The sequence below is a fragment of the Eufriesea mexicana genome, unplaced genomic scaffold, assembly GCF_001483705.2.
Source record: "Eufriesea mexicana isolate 0111107269 unplaced genomic scaffold, ASM148370v2 scaffold4744748677, whole genome shotgun sequence".
In the NCBI taxonomy this organism is placed as follows: Eukaryota; Metazoa; Arthropoda; class Insecta; order Hymenoptera; family Apidae; genus Eufriesea; species Eufriesea mexicana.
In genome coordinates this window covers 33133-58950 of record NW_016907941.1, presented here as the reverse complement: position 1 = coordinate 58950, position 25818 = coordinate 33133, and the positions used below count along the sequence as shown (strand labels likewise).

General features: G+C 33.3%; 4 protein-coding genes and 2 long non-coding RNA genes across 6 annotated transcripts; 4 read left to right on the top strand and 2 right to left on the bottom strand.

Annotated features, from left to right (window-relative positions):
* Window positions 1-49: 49 nt before the first annotated feature.
* Prp6 (pre-mRNA processing factor 6) lies at window positions 50-3577 on the top strand. The gene is made up of 9 exons (XM_017898720.1): window positions 50-196; window positions 288-347; window positions 426-552; window positions 638-1188; window positions 1279-2059; window positions 2128-2343; window positions 2443-2784; window positions 2859-3202; window positions 3298-3577. Exons 1-9 carry the CDS (start codon window positions 102-104, stop codon window positions 3575-3577), a joined length of 2796 nt encoding a protein of 931 aa, XP_017754209.1. The 5' UTR covers window positions 50-101.
* Window positions 3578-5137: 1560 nt separating this feature from the next.
* On the top strand, window positions 5138-14059 carry cib (thymosin beta cib). Its single transcript, XM_017898918.1, has 6 exons — window positions 5138-5475; window positions 12036-12188; window positions 12352-12465; window positions 13001-13119; window positions 13219-13336; window positions 13451-14059. Exons 2-6 carry the CDS (start codon window positions 12059-12061, stop codon window positions 13477-13479), a joined length of 510 nt encoding a protein of 169 aa, XP_017754407.1. The 5' UTR covers window positions 5138-5475; window positions 12036-12058; the 3' UTR covers window positions 13480-14059.
* LOC108546706 (uncharacterized) lies at window positions 5491-9577 on the bottom strand. The gene is made up of 7 exons (XR_001890151.1): window positions 8676-9577; window positions 8369-8548; window positions 7376-7574; window positions 6873-7225; window positions 6361-6526; window positions 6103-6287; window positions 5491-5928 (listed from the first exon to the last, which is right to left on the bottom strand). It is a non-coding gene; the product is annotated as an uncharacterized LOC108546706 (long non-coding RNA).
* LOC108546712 (uncharacterized) lies at window positions 9682-11172 on the bottom strand. The gene is made up of 3 exons (XR_001890152.1): window positions 11029-11172; window positions 10161-10294; window positions 9682-9985 (listed from the first exon to the last, which is right to left on the bottom strand). It is a non-coding gene; the product is annotated as an uncharacterized LOC108546712 (long non-coding RNA).
* Window positions 14060-14489: 430 nt separating the features above from the next.
* LOC108546619 (hybrid signal transduction histidine kinase M) lies at window positions 14490-18384 on the top strand. The gene is made up of 14 exons (XM_017898819.1): window positions 14490-14541; window positions 14787-15012; window positions 15081-15333; window positions 15408-15546; window positions 15620-15789; window positions 15863-16234; window positions 16314-16470; window positions 16542-16605; window positions 16682-16928; window positions 17014-17106; window positions 17178-17218; window positions 17293-17365; window positions 17436-17756; window positions 17828-18384. Exons 2-14 carry the CDS (start codon window positions 14797-14799, stop codon window positions 18382-18384), a joined length of 2703 nt encoding a protein of 900 aa, XP_017754308.1. The 5' UTR covers window positions 14490-14541; window positions 14787-14796.
* Window positions 18385-19497: 1113 nt separating this feature from the next.
* NFRKB (nuclear factor related to kappaB binding protein) lies at window positions 19498-25814 on the top strand. The gene is made up of 12 exons (XM_017898865.1): window positions 19498-19517; window positions 19631-19710; window positions 20137-20385; window positions 20457-20689; window positions 20775-21040; window positions 21175-21527; window positions 21618-23040; window positions 23116-23436; window positions 23513-23705; window positions 23802-24597; window positions 24678-24989; window positions 25074-25814. The coding sequence occupies exons 2-12, from the start codon at window positions 19705-19707 to the stop codon at window positions 25512-25514; spliced, it is 4593 nt and encodes a 1530-aa protein (XP_017754354.1). The 5' UTR covers window positions 19498-19517; window positions 19631-19704; the 3' UTR covers window positions 25515-25814.
* The last annotated feature ends 4 nt before the right edge of the window (window positions 25815-25818 follow it).

Here is a 25818-nt window from a genome sequence, read left to right as displayed (position 1 = left end):
GATGTAATTTTTCTAACAGTCATTGAAGCCGCTTAGAGGTTATATCGTATTTACAAAGTAATCTAGTTTGTTTCGTATTGTTGGATCAACAATAAATTAGAATGGCAGTTCCATCAGTTTCGTTATCAACGAGAAATAAAAAGCATTTTTTAGGAGTTCCAGCACCTTTAGGATATGTTGCTGGTGTTGGAAGAGGGTAATACATAAAAAATAATACTATTTAGCTAACCTAAATTCTTTTAATATATTCAAATATTAATATATGACTTTAATATACTGTTTTTCAGAGCTACCGGATTTACAACTCGATCTGATATTGGCCCAGCTCGAGATGCTAATGATGTTTCGTAAGTATTATATTATATTTAATTTTTTGTTGATTTGGTACAAGTATCTTATATCAATGTTTTGTATGTTGTTTATAGGGATGATAGACATGCTCCACCTACAAAAAGAACAAAGAAAAAAGAAGAAGAAGAAGAAGATGAAGAGGATTTAAATGATTCTAATTATGATGAATTTTCTGGATATGGAGGATCTTTGTTCAGTAAAGTAAGATATTGAAAAAGTCTGTGTTAAATTATAAGGTCTTAAAGTGTACTTAATTTATAGTATTAAGTAATGTAATATCTTACAGGATCCCTATGATAAAGATGATGAAGAAGCTGATGCTATTTATGAAGCAATTGATAAACGAATGGATGAAAAGCGTAAAGAGTACAGAGAAAAACGACTTAGAGAAGAATTAGAAAGGTATCGTCAAGAACGTCCTAAAATTCAACAGCAATTTTCAGATTTGAAAAGAGAATTAGTAAATGTAACCGAGGAAGAATGGAAAAATGTTCCAGAAGTTGGTGATGCTAGAAATCGGAAGCAACGAAACCCGCGAGCGGAAAAATTTACGCCATTACCGGATTCTGTACTTGCACGAAATTTAGGTGGGGAAACATCTGCTAGTATAGATCCATCGAGTGGTTTGGCATCTATGATGCCTGGTGTAGCAACACCTGGAATGCTAACACCGACCGGAGATTTAGATTTAAGAAAAATTGGACAAGCAAGAAACACTTTAATGAATGTTAAATTGAATCAAGTTTCCGATTCTGTAGAAGGACAGACTGTTGTTGATCCTAAGGGTTATCTTACAGATTTACAAAGTATGATACCAACGTATGGTGGTGACATTAAGTAAGTTAAAAATAATATATTTATATATAAAAGCCAAAATATTTTAATGCAAATAATTGTTTAATGAACTTTATTTTTACCTAATTTCAGTGATATCAAAAAAGCGAGATTATTACTAAAATCTGTAAGAGAAACAAATCCCAATCATCCTCCAGCATGGATTGCTTCTGCTCGTTTAGAAGAAGTAACAGGAAAAGTGCAAGCTGCACGAAACTTGATAATGAAAGGTTGTGAGGTGAATCCTACATCAGAAGATTTATGGCTAGAAGCAGCTAGGCTTCAACCACCTGATACAGCTAAAGCTGTAATTGCTCAATCTGTACGGCATATACCAACATCTGTTAGAATTTGGATAAAGGCAGCTGACTTAGAAACAGAAGCAAAAGCAAAAAGAAGAGTGTATCGTAAAGCATTGGAGCACATTCCAAATTCAGTAAGATTATGGAAAGCTGCAGTGGAATTAGAAGAACCAGAAGATGCACGTATTTTACTTAGTCGAGCAGTCGAATGTTGCCCAACCAGTGTAGATTTATGGCTTGCTCTTGCTCGATTAGAAACTTATGATAATGCCAGAAAAGTGCTTAATAAAGCAAGAGAAAATATTCCAACTGATAGACAAATTTGGACAACAGCTGCAAAATTGGAAGAAGCAAATGGAAATAAGCATATGGTTGAAAAAATCATCGACCGTGCAATATCTTCCTTAAGTGCGAATGGAGTAGAAATTAATAGAGAACATTGGTTTAAAGAAGCTATGGAGGCTGAAAAAGCTGGAGCAGTTCATACATGCCAAGTTATTGTTAAAGCAATTATAGGTTTTGGAGTAGAAGAAGAAGACAGAAAACATACATGGATGGAAGATGCAGAAACTGTAATATTTTATATTTTATTTATTTTTAATGTCACATGAATAACTATTTATTACATTTATTGTTTTAGTGTGCTCAACAAGGAGCATTAGAATGTGCTAGAGCTGTCTATGCTTATGCATTATCAACATTTCCTAGTAAAAAGTCGATTTGGTTACGTGCAGCTTATTTTGAGAAAACGTATGGTACACGGGAGTCTTTAGAATCTTTGCTTCAAAGAGCAGTTGCTCATTGTCCCAAAAGCGAAGTACTTTGGCTTATGGGTGCAAAATCGAAGTGGTTGGCTGTAAGTAAAATATATAAAAAGCGAAATTTTACAAAAGTCTTTATAATTTATATAGTTCTTATTTTTATATTTTATATGTAATATCTTTTTTAATTTAAGGGTGATGTACCAGCAGCAAGAGGTATTTTATCACTCGCATTTCAAGCTAATCCGAATTCAGAGGAGATTTGGTTAGCAGCTGTGAAGCTAGAATCGGAAAATTCCGAATATGAAAGAGCACGACGATTGCTCGCAAAAGCTAGAGCGTCTGCACCAACTCCTAGAGTAATGATGAAAAGCGCAAAATTAGAATGGGCTCTGAATAATCTTGATGCAGCTTTATTGCTTCTAAAAGAAGCTTTGGAAGCATTTGATGATTTTCCAAAGTTATGGTTAATGAAAGGTCAAATTGAAGAGCAGCAAGGAAACTTAGACAAAGCATTAGAAACATATAATCAAGCTGTAAATATTCTTTTTCTTTTTTAATAATTAATTGTAGCTTAGAAATTGATTTTTTACTTTTATTTGTGTTATAGATAAAAAAATGTCCCAATTCCATCCCACTATGGCGTTTACTAGCACAGTTAGAACACAGAAAGGGTCAAGTTACCAAAGCTAGATCAGTTTTGGAGAAAGCTCGTCTAAAAAATTCAAAAAATGCTGAGCTTTGGCTAGAGGCTATTAGAAATGAATTAAAGACTGGAGGTGTTAGAGATATGGCGAATACGCTGATGGCAAAAGCACTTCAAGAATGTCAAATGTCTGGTTTGCTTTGGGCAGAGGCAATTTTTATGGAACCTCGACCACAGAGAAAAACGAAAAGCGTCGATGCCTTAAAAAAGTGTGAACATGACCCACATGTACTTCTTGCAGTATCCAAGTGAGTATCTAATAGCTTATTACAATATTTTTATAAAATATTAAAAACATGGATTATTTTAATAATTTTTTATTATCCTAATAATCATTTTATAGATTGTTCTGGTGTGAACATAAAATTTCAAAGTGTCGAGACTGGTTTAATCGAACAGTTAAAATAGATCCAGATTTTGGAGACGCATGGGCATATTTCTACAAATTTGAGCTCTTAAATGGAACAGAAGAACAACAAGAAGACGTAAAAAAGAGATGCATTGCCGCGGAACCTCACCATGGTGAAAATTGGTGTAGGGTATCAAAAAACATAGTAAACTGGTGTTTAAGCACTGATCAAATATTAGTATTAGTTGCAAAAGATTTACCAATTCCAATATAATGTTTTATAAAATAATTTAAGTAAATATTGTATATATATATATCTATTTTTTAAAAATTAGTCGTAACAGTAGAATAAATGATCCAATTATATAGATTTTAATTTTAGTTTACTATTTAAGTATATTCAATAATATATTCATTTTACTTGACTTAAACATTCTATTCTTTTTAATTAAATATATCTTTTTAATTACCCAGAAAAATAGTCACATTCTTTGAAATGTAAAAAATATGAAATAATTGTCTTGTAAAATCTCAGGAAAATGAACGACCTGTAGTCTCTCTTTACGGGGACTTACGGACTTACGGACCAACTAGTTACTTGTGGGTCTACTGGTCAGTCCTGTACATTTAACTAAATGTGGGAAGAACTAGTAAGTGATATATTTTTCTAGAATGAATCAACCAGTTTCAATCAATAAAATATCCTATTTTATATCCTATTTATAATTTGATATTTAAATTTAGTTTAAACAACTATTAATGGCATAATTTTATTTCTATGCTAAGTCGGTAACGTTGGAAATGACTCTAAAATTGTAGGTGGATTCTAAAATCTCCGAGATAGCGAACAAATAATTCAGTAAATATGGTAAAAAAAAAAAAAAAGAAGATACGATATATAGGATAGACTTGTAACAATTATTAGTCACAAGTGAATATCTACCTTTAAGTATTGACTTTTTCATTGTCAATGATTAAGCGAAATATAATTTCTATGTTTACTAAAATAAATCTTAGAGGGCGTAAGAAACATTGATCTTTTCTGAGATCGGTATTTTAGAATATGGAATATGAAGTATCACAAGATCTATTATGTACCTAGTTTGTGTATTAGCAAGAAACTGGTGTTAATAATATTAACATATTTAAATGTTTAAACTGCCCATCGTGTTTAAATTGTATTATAATTATATTTACTAAATATTTCTAATGCAGTTCTGAGTAGTACGTATCGTTTTTCCGCATCTGGAAAACATAACCTATGAGATGACTGATGCTTATTTACGCAGTAAATGTTGCATACTACAATGTAGTAAATATAAAATATACTTTTTGTTATACTAAACGTAACAAAATTTATTTGACAGCTTAGAAGCATATGTATAAAGTACATTTTATATGTTAATTTAGTTAGTAGAAAATGTATACATTTATTTAAAAGAATATCGTAATGGACAGGATTACTTTTCCACTATCTTTCCCTTAAATAAGTCAGTTTTTCCAACAATATTAAACCATGCTATTTCCAACTACTAGGAATACCCAATGAAATTGCCACATGACGCGCAGCTGGGATAACTACAAGATGAGTCATTCTACCTCTCGTCTACCCCTAAAAAGTCCTTCAGTCCTGTTCCCTTCTCATTGTGTCAGAAATAGCAGCGGTACATTCCTTCAGAACTTTTGTTACATCTGCGTTCCAATTTATAATATGCACACTATATAAATGATAGTAAAAGGAAAAAATATAATCTAATAGCAAAATAAAAATGTTAAAAGTAATTTACGCTTGAAAAACATGAAATTTTTTCGTGCATGGAATGCGAAATCATAATCGTCGCGAAGGGTGAGTCAGCCACCCTCCCGATGACGGTCAAGGAGACCATTGGAGGAAGTGTTCGATAGATGGAAGGAGAAATTTAAGTGCGGAGGGGAGAGAAATGACGCAGTGCGATTGGCTGGCGTTCGGGGTCGGAATTTATGGTGGGGATTGAACAGTCTAAACGTAGGATTGGCAGAAGGAAGAGTGGAAGAGTGGTTTGCTGATGTTACCTGGTGTTACGTGCTGTGGAATCACTAGCCAGTCAGTCAGTGTACTGTCTCCATCCTGCCCTTGAACACTCGGCTGGACAGTGTTTGCGCTTGTCTACCTCTCTAAGTGACAACTGACAGGTCAGTGCTCTTTGCCGCCGATACATTCTATCTATGGTTATTAAAATTGCATGCGCTTTCGAGTGAAAACATACGGTGTTATTTCGTCGACATATCAAAGCAAACCGGCTTTCTTTATTATTCAAAAAGAAGGCGACATTATGATTGTGTGTGTATACATGCTTTTTAACAAGGTGAAAACTGCTCGAAGGCGATCGGTATCCGCGAGTCACTTGTCCTTCCTGTTTTCGGAGTGTAAGTTGTCGAAAGGCTTGATAATATATGTATTTTTAGGAATATCGATCGTCTTCATTATTTTGCGATCGAAAATGGAGGGGTGTGGTCAAATCACCATACGCGTTCAGTGCACGCATGAATCCCAATCGACGATACAAACCAGTAGGTTTTCCATTATTTTTCTCTTTTTCGAGTAGACGTTTGAAATGTTTCGTCGTAGTATTCTGTTTAAAATTACTATAACATTAAAACGGTTTTTGAATATCTAATAAGAAATATTGTTATTATAATTCTTTCTGTTTTACTTAATTCAACGAAATACATTATTATCTATATCGGTAGATATTCAAAATAATAATTAAGCGTCAAATAAATGAATTATGTCTAATACAATTTTGAAAACTATATTACCTCTTTTTATCGTTGAGCTTCTATATCCCTACGTTAGGACGACAGGATGGGACAAGGGCGTGGTTTTGACAGATGCACTCCGCTGCGCATCAGGCACGCAAATGCGTTTCTGGTTGCCGACTAGTGAACGCGCTTCTGTCTCTTATGATCATGAACATTTATTACGTTTCGGCATAAGCTAATTTCTGGAAAAATAAAACTGTGCCTTTAGAATATGTTTAAAAAGAAATTTAACTAAAACAATTTAAGTCTATATACCTATTTTTACAAAACATGTATGTGTAGTTGCGTTGATAGACTCATTACAGTGCAATAGGAATCACATTCTTCTTTAATTAAATGTATACATTTTCATGCATGCTATCTTCATAAGGGAGAATCCAATAGTATTTGCATCTTATCATGTCTCGAACGAGTTAGCTTGCTTCAAGGCAAACGAGTAAATATTTCAATTAAATAAAGCAGTTTAGAAATTCTATACATTGATTTGTACCGTAGACATTTTTTATTTGCAACATATTTCACACATAGAAAAAATCAGTTTGCTCTTGAACGTAACAATCATAATAATTTTTATCTTGTAATCTATTATATTTAATCTTGATAAAACTATAATATTAAATTAATATTGTTATTATTAGTATTAGAAGTTTTTCTTTATATAAAATTCACAATTATTCATTTAAAGACATATTTTTGTGATATTTTAATTATATGTATTTTACACTTATATTTTTTGATAATTTAGATACGTATTTGCAAATACTTACATGTCAGTGAAAGAAGAACAAAGTACAAGATGAGTCCCACGCGATGTATTAAAAAATCACCTTTTTACCATTGACCATGAAAGCCGAGGTCGTCGATACGTTATGTAGTACATATAGATAGCCGTGGAGAGTTCAGAAACCCCACTCTTCGACCCCCGCATTGCCAATCGATGAAACCGTCTGCCACCAGCCGACCGCTCCCCCGATGCAACCCTGTATGTACAAAACCGACACGTACACATACGGCAGGCGCGAGGGGCACGCGCGCACCGCTATTTCATTCATGTTCCGGAAGAGAATATCCTAAGACTTCATCGAGCATCTTCAAGGTCGACTTCAAAGTAGGACATAATCTAAAAGCATAATTGGAATTAAATTATAGTGGGATAATCACTAATAAAAGTGTTAGAAAAATGAATGCAGAAATAAGTTTACTTTTTCTTCTTCTTTTGATTGGATCTTTCTAGACTTTTAATTCATTAAATAGATAGTAAGAATTTTACCTTTCATATCTAATACATTTCTGGGTATGATTGTATCCATCCCTTATTCGTCAAGTACCATAACCAGGATGTTGCTTGTGCAAAAGCGTAATGACGAAAGCAGTCTGCAATCTACGAGATTAGGTCAAAGGGTTCTCTTTCAGGGTTCCCCATCCATTTACGTCGTATACTTTGGTATTCGTTCACGAAATCTTAATCACTGAAAAGAATCTCTTTTATACCGGTTACTACATTGAAATTGCGATATAATTTATTGTATGACTTTCATTCTTCCTGATGAATTCCGAATATTCTTTTTTGTGGAATCACTTGATATGAACTAAATCTACAAGTATAAAATCTGTACTTTTATATTCGTTGATTTCTCTACAACTATAAATGTAATTAGATATTTATTAATTAAAACAATCTATTGAAATATATATTTCGATTAATTTCGACTAAGTCAAAAATAACATACAATTAGAAATTTTTAATAAAAACTTCCTACGTATTACTGAAAGCAGCAAAATTTGTTCTTATAACAGAAACAAAAAAGCATATTTTCAGGCCTGCGAACAAGACGAGCCGCTTAGTAACACGTAATACGCCCCTGAGCATACGCGCCACCGCTCGATACGATACGCGCGCGCCAGGGTTCGTTAGCCGTCACGGTCGCACGAAAGAGAGAGGGAGAGAAAGAGAAAGAGAGAAAAAGAGGGCGTTTGTATCGCATTTGCTCGGAGCGCGAGCGCGACACACAATCATTGCAAGCAAACGCATTTTCTAACCACGTTGCACGCTTTTACGTGGGTATACCACAGTATACGTAGGTGGTCAAGTGTATGCGCAGTCCACCATCGCTATTAACTGGTTAATGCAACCGCCACACGGATCCGTTCAGAAATGAACCACTGTATACGCCACTGAGGATCCTCTATTAAACGCGATTACCCAAGTTAATTGGCAACCCGCGCGAACTCGTTAGCCGTCAGCCTTAAGATCTCTCTTTACCTTCTGAAACCCACGACAATGTCCAGCCAGAAACTCTTGGACGATTAACCGATCTTATCGATTCCACCGGATGCGCTTACAGACGATCGGTTCCAGACACACGACCGTTCGTTTGGCAGTCTTACGTGGAAGTTCTGAATCATGCACTCGTTGCTTCTACAGCCTATGTTATTTTCTTAGCTACAAATATATAAATGTTCGTTGTTTTACTAATGCTTTTATCATATAAAGAACGCTAAAATGTGAATAATTAATATTGCTAAAACGGTGATAGAATACTGAATGTCATTTTACGTTAAAGACAAACCTCGTATGATGTGTTAAATTCCGAGATGAGTATGGCTCGTCGAAACGTAGCGTACACCGACGCGTCTTGCAAACCGGCTAGCGCGTCGGTGCGAGCAACCTAGTTTCCTTATTAACTTGCAGACCTCTTTTCTCCTCGCGAGATCAAGTAGAATTTATCGTGATTTCTCTTCGGACACTGGCGTACTGAGACCGTTTTTAGTCCTTCTCCTCATTATACCATGATAATCCAATGAGATACATCTTCGAGAGCTATCGAGAATCATCGTTGCTTTTTCTCGACTTTCGTGAAATCGACCGACTTAACGCTGTAATACGTTCGAAATTATGCGGTTTAAAGTATGCGGATAGAAGCTCTGTTAATTTTGAGAGCTTAGCGAGATTTCCTTTATCGTGTATCAGTTTCTCCAATATTACAAAGTTAAATAAAATTTCCAAGATCGAAATTAACCTCAAAAAATTCATTCTTTTGTATTAAGTATTTTCAAATATGCTAATTGTGTAACTAAAGTAATCTCTTCGTTTTGTGACCGTTACATACAACGCATAACCAACGGGTGTTTTAGCATGCGTGCACTCGATACAAGATTCTTACACGTGTAGTAAGGATAGGGAGAAAAGAAAAATTCAACAAGCGGATACGTAAAGGACACCAACGTGCTCCACAGTTGCGTATTCAGCCTCTTTCAAGCTCTTTCTATATACAGCCATACGACTGGCTACCATATAAGGACCTATACACAGCCTTGTCGATGCTGACCCACCGTTGGAACGTATCTCTCGAAACGCTCTCTTGGAGCCACTGACGTATCTATCTGTGCCCTCTACTCTTCTTGAATCTGTAATTTCTTTGGTACTGTTATTTTTACTTTACCATTTATGTTTCTTATTACTTCTAGCAAAACTGAAAATGTTTCAATAATTTCAAAAACAGGAAGCTAATACAATAGTAAAAAATAATTTAAGTAAAAGTAGTTTTTCAAGTTACCGTAATAATTATTGCAGACTTACCGAAGTTTAGTCAGTAACCTCATGCTTGGGAAAGTAAAGTTAGTTTCTTGACCTTTTTTGAAAGACGCTTAGAGGAAATATCGCATATCCAGAATTCACTTATTCTAAGTAAACTACCACTTAGTAGTCACTTAACACTAACTTCTTTTTTCAAGCGAGTACTGTTAATTTGGGTAAAATAATAACAAAATTCCGACGTTATATTCATACCAAGTCCTGATGCTTTTTGAAATGCAGGAGTTACCTTTTATGTTTTAGATTGGTGATATTTTTGTCTATTAAAAGCAGTCTTCGAAATACCTAAAAGTAACGAATATAAGAAACGTAAATGAGAAAAAACAAAGTGGGAGAGAAAACACAAAAAGAAATAGAAGAGAGAGCCCGACGAACATGAGTCATTCTAGGTTCAGTGGTGCACAAACTTTTTTAATTGTAAGCTCTTTCCACTCAAACTTATAAACTTCTGTTAACTTACGATTATCTTTTGGTTTTTACGATGTTTAACGCAATAAAGAAAATAAATCTTGTACAAACAGTTTTGAGATCCTGGGTTGTGTTCAGACCTCGTGAATGCGAAGTGTCATCGATTGTGCATCACTGTTCCAACAACTGTAAAACGCAAAAGCACTGAGTGCTGGATTCGATGTACAAGAACATATGACGAGTCTCCAGTGCCTTGCGTCAGAACGTGCATGAACTATTAATAATTTTTACTTCTAATAAGAAATATTTTATTATTACCATTGTGAATTTTGTAAATTCCTGCTTGAGTAGATGTATACATAATGCAAATATTTATAATAACAACTTATGATAAAGTATTTTCACAAATTTTGTTAAATTTTCAAATGCGATAAAATAAGTTGGCGCGATACAAAACTTGAATAAATCTTTATATTAAATTAAATATAATGTGTAAAGTTAAATCATAAATAAGAATCCTGGTTCATAAAAATGCCGATGTTTTACTAGGAAATTACACACAAGGTTATGTGACCAGAAAGGAAATGAAAAGAAACCGGAAGTAACGAGTTTCTGCTTCCGCTTCGTAACACATTAGCCACTGACGTATAGTACAAAATTTAGACAACAAAGAATCTCCAGACAGATTTTATTAAATGCAAGGTATCGTATCTTCTTTGCGTTTGTCTAAATATTTTTATACAAGTGCAAGCATATACGATTAAAGAAGTTCACTAATTGCAATTAACGCAACCATTGCATTTTAAGATGTTACGTATCCGATTACATTCCGACATAATTATGGCCAATCCGTTATTTTCACTTGTAAAAAGAAAAAGCCAGAGAAGACCGGAAATGTTAGGTGAGGAATACTTGCCTACCTTTGCATTCGGTAGAAATAGTGCCGTTATTCGTCTGGAATTTATGGCACTTGCATCTGTCGGTTTACATCTCTCATCAATTGGAGAAAACTCCATGCTTTTCGCCTTTTATATCTCATCAATTATTTGTATCTAATACTTATAAATCTAAAACATTAGTGACGTATATATAAAGTAGTGTATATGTAAAGGTAATATAATTTCAAGTTTAAATGTTTGGAAAAAAATATTGAGTATAGTAGAAAAATTACAATAATACGTACATAAACTTTTAATTTTCGATTTTGTTATATCTTGATACATGTAGTACATAAAGGAATATTCAATATTTCAAGTGGAAAATCAAAGAGAACACTCCATACGTAAAAATTATTCGTTACATTCATCGATATATTCCAACGGTTTTGTCAATACGCATTGAAAGTGCTTCGAGAAGCATTCGATATCGATATGTTTCTCGATAGCTTCGCACAGGCGACTGCGCGTGTCGCTTTTGTATACATAGGCATCTTTCTTGGTAACACAATGACAATGAATCGACGCGTTCGCTGATACTGGCGGTTTCACGTTTTTTGTTGTTTCTAATATATCCGGTGTTCGATCATCATTGTTCAGTTGAGAATTAAGAAACTGAGTTAGAAGTCGAAACATGTACCATAACTCGGTACAATACTATTGCGAGATTACATCTTACGAATTTCAAAAGTTGAAAGATTTTTAATTTTCATTTTTATTATAATTTATAATTATTCTAACTAAATGTATTTGGGAAATTAGTAGTATTACGCTTTAAATTTCATAAATATTTAAGGAATAATTAAATTGTGTTTTGTTTTCTTTATTCATCTGAATGCAGTTAACAGAGACATATCGCGTCCACTGTAAAATCTCAGCAGTTCATTTCAGATTGTGATTCGAGTTGATGTCAGTTTTATAATTGGAAATTCTTCTGAATATGATATTAAGAAATATTTTTGTTAATGTTAAAAATTTGTTATTTCTTTCAGATTGAAGAATACAACACATCACCATGTCGAGTCTGTCGTTGAAAGACCTGCCAAAAGTAGCCTTAGACTTGAAAAGCGAGTTGGAAGGTTTCAATCATAGCTGTATGAAGAAAGCTGCAACCGCTGAAAAGAACGTTTTACCTTCTGCCGAAGGTACAACGCAAACTTTATTATTTTCTCCCTAAAATTTTTGTCTAACAAAAAGTCTAATGTGATCTTTACAATTCAGTACGCTGTAACATTATAGAGAGTCGTAATGTTAATAATTGTTTCTCGATATGATTAATTGTAATGCATGTAATATTGTAATATATAGACGTACGACAAGAGCGACAGCATTCTGAATTAATCCACGATGTGGAGACGTTTAAACCAGATCAATTGAAACATGCTGATACAAAAGAGAAGATCATTTTACCCAATGCCAAAGGTATCACAGAAATTTATGATTCCTGGGAGAATACATGGTTTTTAAATTTTCTACCTTTTCATTGGTTGGTAACAGAAGAAGGGTATTCTGTTGCTTTTGGTGCTTCGAGGTGTCCAAAATATACGCGATTAAGCCAAGCCTATTCACTTTCGCTTTCAGACGCTTAAAAGGAATCGTTTTGCATGTCCAATTAGTTCGTTCGTTGTCCCATACCCTACACTACGTTTACGATAATAACATGATGTTACGACTACTTTGCGATAAACGTTTTTTAAATATCGCAATAACAATAAGGCTTTAATGTTCCTTGCTAAAGAATTCCATTTAAAAACAGTGTATTTCATTTGCATGAATTTGTTTCTCTTTAAAAAAATTATATTTATTCGAAATTGAGTACACTGTTTTTAAAATAATGTTATAGACAAATGTTTAATGTATAATTGCTACAATTCCATTGGTTTTCACGATAACCATTTATAGTTTCTCCTTATATGTTTTCATCTTTCGTTCTTTGACCATAATTTACGACTTTTAGATGTAGCCGCAGAAAAGACCCAACAAACGCTGATGTCTGGCATCGAGAAATTCGATCCTAGCAGTTTGAAGCACACCGAAACTCAAGAAAAGAATTTGCTACCTGACAAGGATGGTACAGTATCGTATTTCGTGACTATTATATATCATTTTTGCTTGTGGCAATCTTTAAGAAAAATTGCTAATTATGTATAAAAAAAAAATTAGTTTTAATGTAAGAATCACAAATTGCAGGAAAAAGGAAAGCAACAGCTAATCTCTGGTATTGAAAATTTCAATCCCGCGAAATTGAAACATGCAGAAACGCTTGAGAAAAATCCCTTGCCAACCAAAGAAGGTGAACTTCATTTTTTAGCAAATATGTTTATCATTATTATTCTAAAATTTCATAATCATTTAAATGAAATATAGAGCTTTTGTATCAATAATATTTTCATATTTTCTGTTTTAGCAATCGACGCTGAAAAAATAGCTGCTTAAAGAAAGCTTTTAAAACGAAAAGAATGGAAAAGAAAGGAAGCAGCGACTCGTCATTTCTTCCATTTTCTATATCGTGACATTTTATAACAATTATTCATACATTGTCGACAAGAAAAAAGGAGAATGCGAAACACTGTGTTAATGTAATCTTATGATTATACTTATCCTACCGCCATGAGCGTCCCTTTCGGCGAGACGCACAAGTCGATTTTTACACGAAGCTATTAACAACAAAACGACGATGAAGGTTCAGGTCCAAATTTAATTAATTAAAAAAAATAATAAAAAAGGAGAAAAATATGCGATGAAACTTTTAAAGTTATCTATTTGATTCCTAATGTTACCAGCATTATGTAACTTTGGGCTTGTATTGACATCCGTCTTTAATATTAACTCGCCAAAGGATGTACTTTTTATACTAAGAAAGCTGCACACTGGCAAACGTTATTTTCGATAGCAACAAAATTGGTAGCATTGCATGCGTTACAGAATATCGCAATGGTACAGCGGTTGATCTTATATTTGTGTAAAAATCATATTTTATATAACGGGCTATTGTACTTTTTTAATATTTCGTACACATCGCATTGTCATTCCGATGAAAATTATGACGAATAAAAAAGTAATTTGTAAGAAAAAGTCTTATAATGTCTGAACCTTATTTTATTATATACATACATACATAAGTACTTTAATAATAATAAATATTACTTTCTATACACTGTCTAATAGAACGAGATGTTTGAACAGTCGCGCGAAAATACAAACAAAGGAAATATCTATAGTTAAGTAGTAAGGGTCCTTTTCTAACGAAAACTGATCCCGAAAATACCAAATGTCGGATCATGATTGGTTGATAAATTCTTTTCGTCCAATAGTCTTGAAGAAATCGATTCTAATAACAACCTAATGAAGGAGACCTGTTGCTAGTCCTTTGGTAGCCATGCTACGATCCTAACTACAAAGTAACAGTTATATTGTACAATTTAAAAAATTTTCTTGCGACTGACAATCTCGAAGCGAAAGAATTCTTCGACGCATTAATCATTTGTCTTCAAACAGGTACAATTTTGTTTACAATCAACTTTTTTTCTCTGTATTTCCGAATTAACGATACAGAATTAACAATAGAAAAGAATGTCCTTTCATGTTCTTCAAATATGCGAAATTATTATTATTAATCGGTAGAAAGTTTTGGAAATTCGTAATATTTGAATGACTACAATGGTTATTTTACTAGGTTTATGAAATATATCCATAATTAGAACTTTTAATAAATAGAAATAGTTTCGTGATCTTTTCTTTAGTAGCTAGGAAATGGAAATATCACCCAGAAAACCGTCGAAACGTGCACAAGAACCTATTGATGAATGGCTACAGAATGAAGGATATTTCAGAAAACATGCACCTAGAGATGCAACTTGTTTATTTAGAGCAGTTAGCGAACAAGTTTATATGACACAACATTATCACATAAAAGTTAGAAAAGAATGTGTAGAATTCATGAAAAAAATGAAACATATGTTTTTGGAGGTGAATATAGTAAATTTGATTGATCCTCAATTATTATTAGAAATTTCAACTGTTATACCTTGTTATAGAATATAACAATTCCATTTGACGATTATTTAGAGCAAATGGCATGTTTTACTGAATGGGGTGGTATGACTGAGATTCAAGCTATGTCATTGCTCTATAAGAGAGAATTTGTTATACTTAATGGTCAGAAACAAGCTAGTCGTACCGTTACTAACAATGGTTTCAAAGATATGATATATTTATGTCATACTCCACAAAAACAGTATGAAAGTATTTATACAAGAGATTTTGTTGCAACTGCTGCATATTGTCAGTGTAGGTATTTTAATATATTTGTGATGTTTTCTACATAAAATTATCAAACATATAAAAATAAATATTATTTATAGCTATTGTGTATCAAATATTATACAAAGATGTGTTCCAAATGGCTAATATAGAGACAACTGTTCATAAAATGTTACATGATAGAACAGCTACATTTAGACATGACAAGTTTTTCCTTAAAGGCAATTTGGAAATCCGAGAGTAAGTTAGATGATACGTGCATCATTAATACTATAATTTAAAAAGTTATCAAATCTAATTTATTCATATTTAGTCAATTAGCTACAGAGATATATAACAAAGTTGATAGTGGAATTGATGAGGTTGATGATGCTCAGTCTATAATAAAAAATATACCACCTTTCCCATATAGAATTGCAAAAGCTCTTGATCCCAATATTTATCGTAATACTGATTTTGATATATGGCATGAAATTAGAAGAGGTAATATAAATTTACTTTTCTTAAAAATATTATTATTTTATTCAAGAAGATAATAAACTTTCATATATTTTAGAAGTGAAAAATGCTGGTTGGTCCAGGCACAATAGTCATGAACTCCAAATTGGTGGCAAATGTTTGGTACAAGTGGACTTTACTGAGGAAGATTTTGACAAAACCAATAATAATAATATTTATGTATCTTCTCTTGAAAAGGATTCTAATAGTAATGATACCAAAGTATTGCAAAAGAAAGCTAAGGAACCAATATTTTATTATGGACACATTCAAGAGATGAGCAAAAATCAGGGACCTGTATTAGTTTTTATTGAAGAATTAGGAGAAAAAAGGGTTGTACCATATTCAGCTCTCAAACCATTACCTCCAAAAAAGAGTAAACAGGCCAATTGGTTACCAGTTTGTAAAAAGAATCTAATCTTAGATTCAAGTTAGTACTTAAAAATATATAAAATATTTTGTCAAATTTTTATATTTTCTTGTAAAATATTTACTGTTTGCCTTGATAGATCAAAAATGGAAAAAAGCATCTGGTGCAACATCGCGCAAAATTAAAGACTCCACTAATGTGAATATTTTATCAAATAACATTGATAAAAATGAAAACAATAATAACATTGCGAATGATATTAATAAGAATAATTTTCAGTGGAAGGAAGGACAATTGTAAGTAATTTATAATACTAATCTTTTAATAAAACTCCCTTTTATGTAATACAAATCTATTTTTATTATAGAAAAGTAGAGCATCAAGAATATGAAAATTATTCGGTGGAAAAGTGTCCTAATTACCCAGTTAATGTAAGTTGTAAAAAAATTATTTAATTGCTGTAAAAACCGAATATTTATACATTAAAAAACAAATTTTCTTTTATAGAATTCTGTTGAAATGTTTCCTGCAAGAATGATTCTTGATAACCCTCAATCTCCTACAATAGACATTGTAAAACAAGAAAATAATAAAGAACATAAAGAAAAATGTTCATTCTCACATAAAAATTCTGAAAACAATTTTGTAAGAAGTTCAAAACCTGATAATGGAACAAATAATGATAATAATGCTGACTTCAACTCATATTCTAAACAAGGGATGCAAAAGGAAATGCATTATTCACTATATGCTGGTATGTAATTATTAAAAACTAGTTAAATGATTATTACCATTTCTATACCATACATTATTTATTTATTGTTCTCATACATTAGGAGATTCTAATACTCAAATGGACCATATGCTACGTTCTATTAATTGTTCTGTACAAAAAAGTATTGATATAAATGGTAGTGATTTACCACTATCAGGTAATAATGCAAATTTAGTTTGTCATATGATTTAATAATAACATTTATAAATAATCTTTATATTCTTGTAGATCCATTCACTTTGAGATTTTTTTATAATTTAGGATTGGAGGTAAGATTTGCACAATTATTATAGATCAGTTTATAAATAAATAATTAAATTATTTATTTTAAACTTCTTTATAGTATTTCCGTGGCGGAGCTAATTGGAATTATTTAACAAATGGACATTCATCTGATTTTGGACATTGGTATCAAGGTATATTATAACTTATATTCCATAATATATTTCCTCTGATATATATATTTATTATATATTTATTGAAAAGGAGTACCTCAGAATGAGGAAGAAATTACAAATATTACAAATAGTATGATCCAAGATTGTACACTGACACAACAAAAGAAAGAATATAATAGTGATCGAAAAGAAATTGGCATACAATCACTGTGCCAAGAAAATGGAGATAAATATGTAAATGGTATAACAGATATGCAGATTCAAAAGACTGAAGGTTTTAGGGGAGATGATGAAAAAGATATGTCATATCCATCTCGTGGGAAGATAAAAGAACAAGAGTCTATAAATAAAGAATCTTCTCATATAAGTAGAAATGGATTAGGTCCACGATTTAAAAAAAATTCTGAAAGTAAGTAATAAAATTCTAAAAGTAATTTTCTTTATAAATACAATTATAATTAATAATCATCTTTTACACAGATCGACACCGATCTTCACATTTTTCTAATCAGTGTTCAGCTAATGGATCAAACTCTAAAGCTTCTAAGTTAGAGAAAGATGCAAAAGAGGATAATACAAATAATCAATATTCACACTCGATACATCATCAATTACACCCTCCAGTAAATACAATAAACACATATCAAGCGTCTTATATGCAACAAGGCATGTATTCTGGATTATCATATTACACGAACGAGGCCGAAGCATTCGCGAATCCTTATTACTCCTTAAATGCAGGTTTTATTTCAATCCCGTGTTTACCTCATTCTGATATACCTGATAATAATGTGCAACCTTTTTCGCCGCATCTATATCCTGGAATAGATTATACACAAGCTTATTCTGGTTTATGCCCACCGTACTTATATCCTCCGCCAACCCCATTTAATATTCCACCACAAAATGTGTCGGAACATTGGTATGCAGTTGCTGGACAACCGCATTATATGCAGTGTGCGCCGGTCTTACCTGTACCTGCAGAAACTACTTGCAATGGGATAGTACAAAATACTAATCAGAATATTTCATCTTAAGAATAACTTTACGGTTATTATATACATTGTGCAGATAACTTTTCATTTAACAGTGTTCTTGCAAATAATATCAGATTATAGAGAGGTTTATATGTAAAGAGTTTCCTATTACTTCTGTATAACTTATGCTTAGATAATTTTATATTAATATAAAATTAAATATAAAGATAAATTGTTACTGCAATATATGAACAAGTCACTGTTAACTGTATTAGCTAGTATCATATGGTTGCATTAACATTTGTACCTATAAAAGTCGACTATGAAAACGAAACTTTATGAACGTAACTATTAGAAAATATCACACGCGAATACACATACATCTACACATAGATGTATGCACATACATATATAAAGTATTACAGATTAAAGTACAAGTTTAATATTCTATGTAGGTTTTGTAATAGTTCATACATTAAGTGATAATAGTATAAATTATTTGGTATAAATTATTAAATATTATTCTGATACCTGTATAATTACATTCAGTATTTTCTTCATTCGGAACAGCATTGTTATTGTATTCAAGGTGCTCAAAGTGCAAATAACAAATATTTTTCTAAAATTTTATACAGGTGACGTTTTAGTTAATAAACATATTTCATAGTTCATATTTCTATACCTCGTTTGTTAAAACATTTTTTTGCTAATAAAAGGCTATGCAACGAAATAGAAAAGAATATTTATTTTGTGATCTTATTTATGTAAAATAAAGTTATATTCGCTGTTACTTGTTTATTGTTCAATTCAAATTAAATTTTGTTCTTGAATATTGCTGCCAACTAGCATTGATGTCAAATAAATGTTACTAGAAATATTTTGCACATTCCAAATATTTAATTTTATATTTAACGTAAAAGAAATGTAATAAATATATGTAATTGAACTAATGCAGAAGATTTATAATTTCTTGTTTGTTTATTATTATTAATATTGTTATTTTCTTGAGTTAATCGTGTTTAGATCAGGCTGAAAATCTCCGCCATTGAACGGCCACAGTTTTAAACCGGTGAAGAAGGTGCGCGCTCGAGATCTTTCAATATACAAACACCGTGGTTCTGTTCGCTGTATTCCACGCCATGACTAAAATTTGTTGGAAGAGTAGGAGTGCAGTAGCTGTGACAGGTCAAACGGTGAATAGTGAAATTACTTAATATTTGCTCGATAAAAGGATTTCTCGCATCGTACAACGTTGACAGATTTATCCTCAGTTCATTATTTCTGTTTCGTGAATTATTGTTAGCAGCGAAGATTTGCTATTTTCGTAGGAACTGCAGAACTTACAAGACAAGAGGAGAGCAAGCGCAGAAACTGAAAAGAATGGAGGTTGGTTACGATTAATTATTTCGAAATTAATGCTTCTGTGATCGATAATACTGTATCCTCTATAAACGCGACATGCATACCCTGTGTCATGTTACTCTCGAAAAGGAAAACATTGACTGTCGTTTCTGCTACGTTCGTTATTTTTATTGTTCTAATTGGATAATTAATCGTAGAATACATGCATGTTTTCCTGACTCGTTATGTAGCTTCATATGGTAATTATTTCCTTATTTTTTATTAAATAATGGTTATATTTATGTAGTATTATTTAATTTTTTTATATTTGTTTTAACTTGTAATATATCACAATAAATTATATTTCTATTAGTTCTGTTTAAAAAATTTTTAATATCATGAAACTTACAAGAAGTTGTAGAATATTTGTTTTACTATATACTTTCATAAATAAGTAAATTATGCTTGCAGGTGGATGAATGCTCAGCTGGTGGTGATAGTGGTGCTGAGGAAGATGAAGATGATGCATCATCTCATGGATCTAGAAGCAATAGTAGTAGTAGCAGTATCAGTGGAAGTAGCACTTCAACTGATAGTGGAGATGATAGTGGGGAAGAACATGGCACAAGTGGCAGTGAAAGTCATAGTTCTGGGGAAGAAGATGAAGAAGAAAATGAAAATACAGAATACTCTGTTAAAGCAGAAAGTCCAGATACTCTGGTGCTGTCTGAAATTTCACATTTTGGGTAAAATTATTTTTATATTTTTATTAATAAAGTTTGTATTTCTAGAAATGGGAAACATGTATTGCTGCAAATATCAAAGTGAAATTGCCTCAAGATCTTTGTGAACATGCAGTAATTTTTAAGGAATTTCTGGATTATCCTTATATTTGGAATGAATGTCTTACTGAAAGTCAAAGGGAATCATTGTGTAACCTCCTACCAGCTTTCCCTAAGGATTGTGATGTAGAAGCAGAAACAGAAAAAACATTGCGAATGTTATTTGAACGTGAAAATGACAGGTTTAAGCATAATTAATTATTTCATAAAGTTTTTAGAAATAGAGAGTTAATTTATTTATTTAGTTCTTATATGTATTTATTTTAGATTTGGAGTAGCACCTCTAGATGCATTTCAGATTCACTTATCCGCTGGTCATTATCGACCAGATATTCGAAGAATGTGTAGTTTAGTACGTAAGGCACAGCAAAGAAGATTATTATTTGAAGAACGGAAACGGTCCTATGAGTTGGCCAGTCAGTTACTGAAATCCAGAGAGAGCTTGTTGTCTAACGCATATAAACAAGGTTTCTGTCAGCCGGCGCAACGAACGTTGTCGAAGGTTCAATGGAGGAAACCCAAACCTGCTATGGGTAAGTTAGGCTACTGCTGTGATTGATTGTAAAAAATTTTCTGGCTGTTTATACTTCCCCCACACTCCAGCCGTTTGGCAGAGAAGTATGTAGTAACTTCCGAGGGACAATACTAACAAGCAATGAACCGACAGTTGAAGAGAAAACACAACTGCGCTATTTGGAGGAACTGAATGCACTGAGGACAGAGCTCGGAGTGAGTGCAAAGTTAGCGGCCGACACAACGTCCGAGAATGAGGAAAACTATCCGCACTATCAAATGTCTGGAACTAAACAGAAGAAGAAGAAACGTTCTCTCATGGGATCTCAGGGATTGTCGATCAGAGGCTTGCAAATGAATCACGAAGATGAGACTATACGACCTGTTTTCTCCACGTTGCAACGTGCGGAATATCCTACAAACAGATCATTATTTATTCGTGAACAAACGGAGGAGATGTATCGTGAAATGTTACTTACACACAAGAAAAGAAGAGCTCGCCGTGATGTATGTAAAATAATTAAAAAAAAAAATTAATATGTACAAACAAGAAATGCAATGATATTAATATACTAACGTTTATCTATGTTTCTTTAGGTTCATCCAGAGTTAAATACACAAGGTATTGCCCTTGCTGATTTAACTCAAAGAGCACAAATTGGACAGAAGCACAAACTGTCAATAGGACCTTCTATACGTATCACACCTGCAAAGAAACGAATAAAATTGGAGCAGTCACCACTTTGCCCACCCGCACCAAGATTAATAAATTCCAATTCAATAAAACATGAGAGCGATAACAGTGATTATTCTCATACAACGGATGAAAATAGACATTCCAGTACATTGGATATGGATCATAGGATGCTAACGCCAATAAATTCAGAGCCAGTAGATGCATACGAAATGCATCAGATATCAAAGAAGAAGTTAAGTCCTGCTACACCGAAAGGTAGTAAATCTTCCATGATAACCACACCAGAAATAAAAAAGGAAGTGGAAGATATAGAGTATGATGAAATAAAAACGGAACTTAGTACGGGAGTAAACGAAGACGCACCACCAGAAACAGAAGAAGAAGAAGAAAATGATAAAAAGGAGCTTGATTTGGATAGCATCGACATGATGCAGCTTCCTATACAACTTGATGATGGAATTGACATATTGGATGATGTCAAATGTGAAGATGAAGGAGTTATATCGATACCAGACAAAGAAATTACTGTCCCAATTAATGAAGATGCTATCGACATTAATAGTGGGGCAGAATTAATGCAAGAGACTCATGCTTGTTTTTTCTCATTGTTAAGAGATGCATTCACCTCGAAAGGTGAATACAGAATGAGTGCAATAGAAATGAAAGATGCTATTACGCAGTGGCAAGGAAATCCCATTTCGCCGTTAAACGATTGGTACTCTCTAGCATCTTCTTGGCCAGCATTGGTGCCACTAGCTTTGGGATTTCTTGCCGGTGAACTCACGTACACTCTAGAAATAGGAGATCGGCAAGAAAGAGAATCAGAACTTGTTCCTTATTTAGAAAATAAAGGAAATGGTCTCTATGCGTGGATTGGAGCCGGACGAGACTCGGATTCTCGTCTTTCAGATTTATGTGCGAAATTCTTAATGCACAAAGATTCATTAGGTCTACCAACTGTAATTAGCTCTTGTTCCCTAGTAGCTGTGAAGCAACAAACTCAAGTGACTCAAGTTAGTAATAACAACGTTAACAGTAGTTCTGGAAATGTAAATGTAAATTCGAGTGGCAGAGACAGTAGTCCAGCGATAGAATCGATTAATGTCGATGGTGGATCCATCAATACCGTTGCAGAATGGGAACCACCTCGTGCTTTATGGCCCACGGAATGGAAAGTCCGACAATCCACGACAGAAGAACGAGAAGAATTTAGAAGGCAAGAACGTATGCGTTATGCTGCACCTCATAAAGCATTTACCTACAGAATGCACGGTTATGCTTCCGTCGTAGGTCCTGTGAAAGGCATTTATCAACATAATGTCGGTACGTTTGATTGTATAATTTCTTTATTAAAGAATTATTAAACATTATTTATATTTTATTTAATTCTTGTAATAGCTTCTGGTTTAACTAAGGCTCGTGGACATTCATTATTAGTAGCAGATCGACCAAATTTTGTAACGATCTTAGCCTTAGTCAGAGACGCCACTGCTAGGCTTCCTAATGGAGAAGGAACTCGAGCTGATATTTGTCAATTACTGAAAGATTCCCAATATATTAGGGAACAAACAGAGAGCGATGATAAGGAAGGATATTTACATTCTGTTGTATCTGGCGCTTTAGACAGATTGCATTATGAAACGGATCCCTGTGTACGATATTATCCACGACGCAAGGAATGGCTTTATCTTCATCGAGCACGTTCAGAATCAGAGTTTGGTTTGTACTTATTTAAACGCATTATTTTTATATTGTATATTTTATAGATGACATAATTTTTCTTTTTCTTTTATAGAAATGTATCATCAACAGCTACAAGGTGTTGCAAAGAATAAGAAAAATGTTGGTAGCATGTCCCGGAATAAAGCACTTCCGCCAGTCATAAAGCCTGCTAATGTTAATAAAGAACAACCTCCCAATAACACTAAAGAAACAACACCTAAAAAAGAGAGAAAAGTTGGGTCAACTACCCAACCTGTTATCTCAAGGTAAATATCAAGTTTTGTTTTATAAACAAGATTTTGAATAACGTTTCGGTTGTTTTTTAATGATTTTCGTGACATTCTTATTATGTTTTTTAATAGGAAAGAGCAAAAAAAGAGTGAAGAAAAAAATCTAAATGATCATTCTGTTACCGCGGAACAATCTGTTACTGTCACGAATGTAGTAACAACAATCAGCACGCCAGCGACTTCAGTAATTTCTATGACAGGGACTACTGTTCCGACTACGTCTCAGCCAACTTCTTCTACCTCCATCAACACGATTACCGTAGAAAAAGACGTAACAACTAATGAAGTAAAACCACAAATTACTACAAGTACTCCGGCGAAGAAGGCTACCAATATCGGTGGAAAACCGGTTGCTGTTGTGAAAACCAGTGCTCAGAGTTTATTACAATCAAATCAGCAACATTTTCCGCACCATCAAATTCAAGTATCAACATCCGCTGGTTTACAGACTATTCGATTATCTGGACATTCTGTTTTACATTCTGCTCAGTCTGTGGTAGCTAGCAGTGCTTCTAACGTGACAAATGTAACCACCAATTTAACTACTATATTACCTCCTGCTAAAGTACAAAGTCAACAACAGCAACAGCAGCAATCACAACAACCGCAGCAGCAACAACAACAAACAATAGTAACTAACCAAGCTGGTAAAAGTATATTACAAACTGCTAATATAAAACAACAACAATCTCAACAGCAACATGTGCTACCAGGAAAGACTTTGCTAACTTCCCAAATAAAATTGGTTAGTCCGGGTCAGATTAAATCGCTCCTCACGGGTCATGGACTTCAAGGTCAGACAATATTTATTAAACAATCATCACCCTCCAGTACTCAGTCGCAACAAATACAACAGCAACAGTTGAAAGTAGGAATTGTTTAAATAGTTCATTATATATATATATATTTTTTTTTACATATATTAGTATTTTTATTTTGTTTTGGTAGCAACAACAACAACAACAAATCCAACAGAGGGTTGTTACCAATCAACAACAGTCAATACAGACATCGGGTATGCAACGCATAATTGCGCAGATAGGAGGGAAACCAATTGCAGTGCAGATTCAGCAGTCACCGCACCAACAACAACAGCAGCAACAAAAAATACTGGCGAAGGTTTTAACTAGTTCTGGTAGTGGTCAACTTATCTCGGTAGAAAATCTTCTTGCTCAAAAGGGATTAAAATTGGCAACTACAGCTAGCCATGCTAATCAATTAAGTAGACAAGGAAAACAAGTTATACAAACTCAGTATCAGGTACAGTTTTAGTTAAATGTGTTATAACTTCAAGTTTCAATCCAAAATTGTTCTTCTATTCAATATTTTCAATATAATTTTTAGGTAGTGTCGCAAGCGCAGACTTCTTCAGGCCAATCTAAAATCATAGCAAGCACGCAACAACAGCAACAACCACAACAAGCACAAACTGTTCGAATGGTAACAGCTCAATTAGCTGGAAAGCCAATAGTTTTAGCAAGTGGTAACAAAAATGTAGGAGTTGGAGTAAGCAGTAGCGGAAGTGTAGTACTCGGAAAACAACAACCATCACAGCAACAACAGACTCAACAACAGCCTATCATTTTACCGAGTCAATTGCTTAATATCAAAACATTACATGGCTTGAAAGTAATACCAACTCCAGCTGGATTGAAAACCACAGGTGCGGCAGTATATGCGCGAGTTATTGCTCCAACTACCATAACTTCGTCTCAATCGACGGGGAATCAACAGCAGACTATTCAAACACAGCCATCAAGAAACAATACTTACAGTACACCTTGACAGAATTGATATCACATTCTTTTTTTATTTATCCTTGTTCCCAAGTTATTTTAATTTCCTGTAGTTTGGAATTTTGCAAAGAACACATGATTTGTATGTATAAAAACAAAACAAAAAAAAAAAAGAAAAAAAGCGTAATAAAAGTTAGTGAAGCTCGTACGTAGGATTACGTTACGTTATATACTATGTTATTTAAATTTGGTGAAAAAAAAACTGAAAAAAATCGTCCAGTTTGTTCGACACACTAATCGGGATCAAGGCATATAATACTATATCGGGACATTTAAAACGAGGACATACGTGG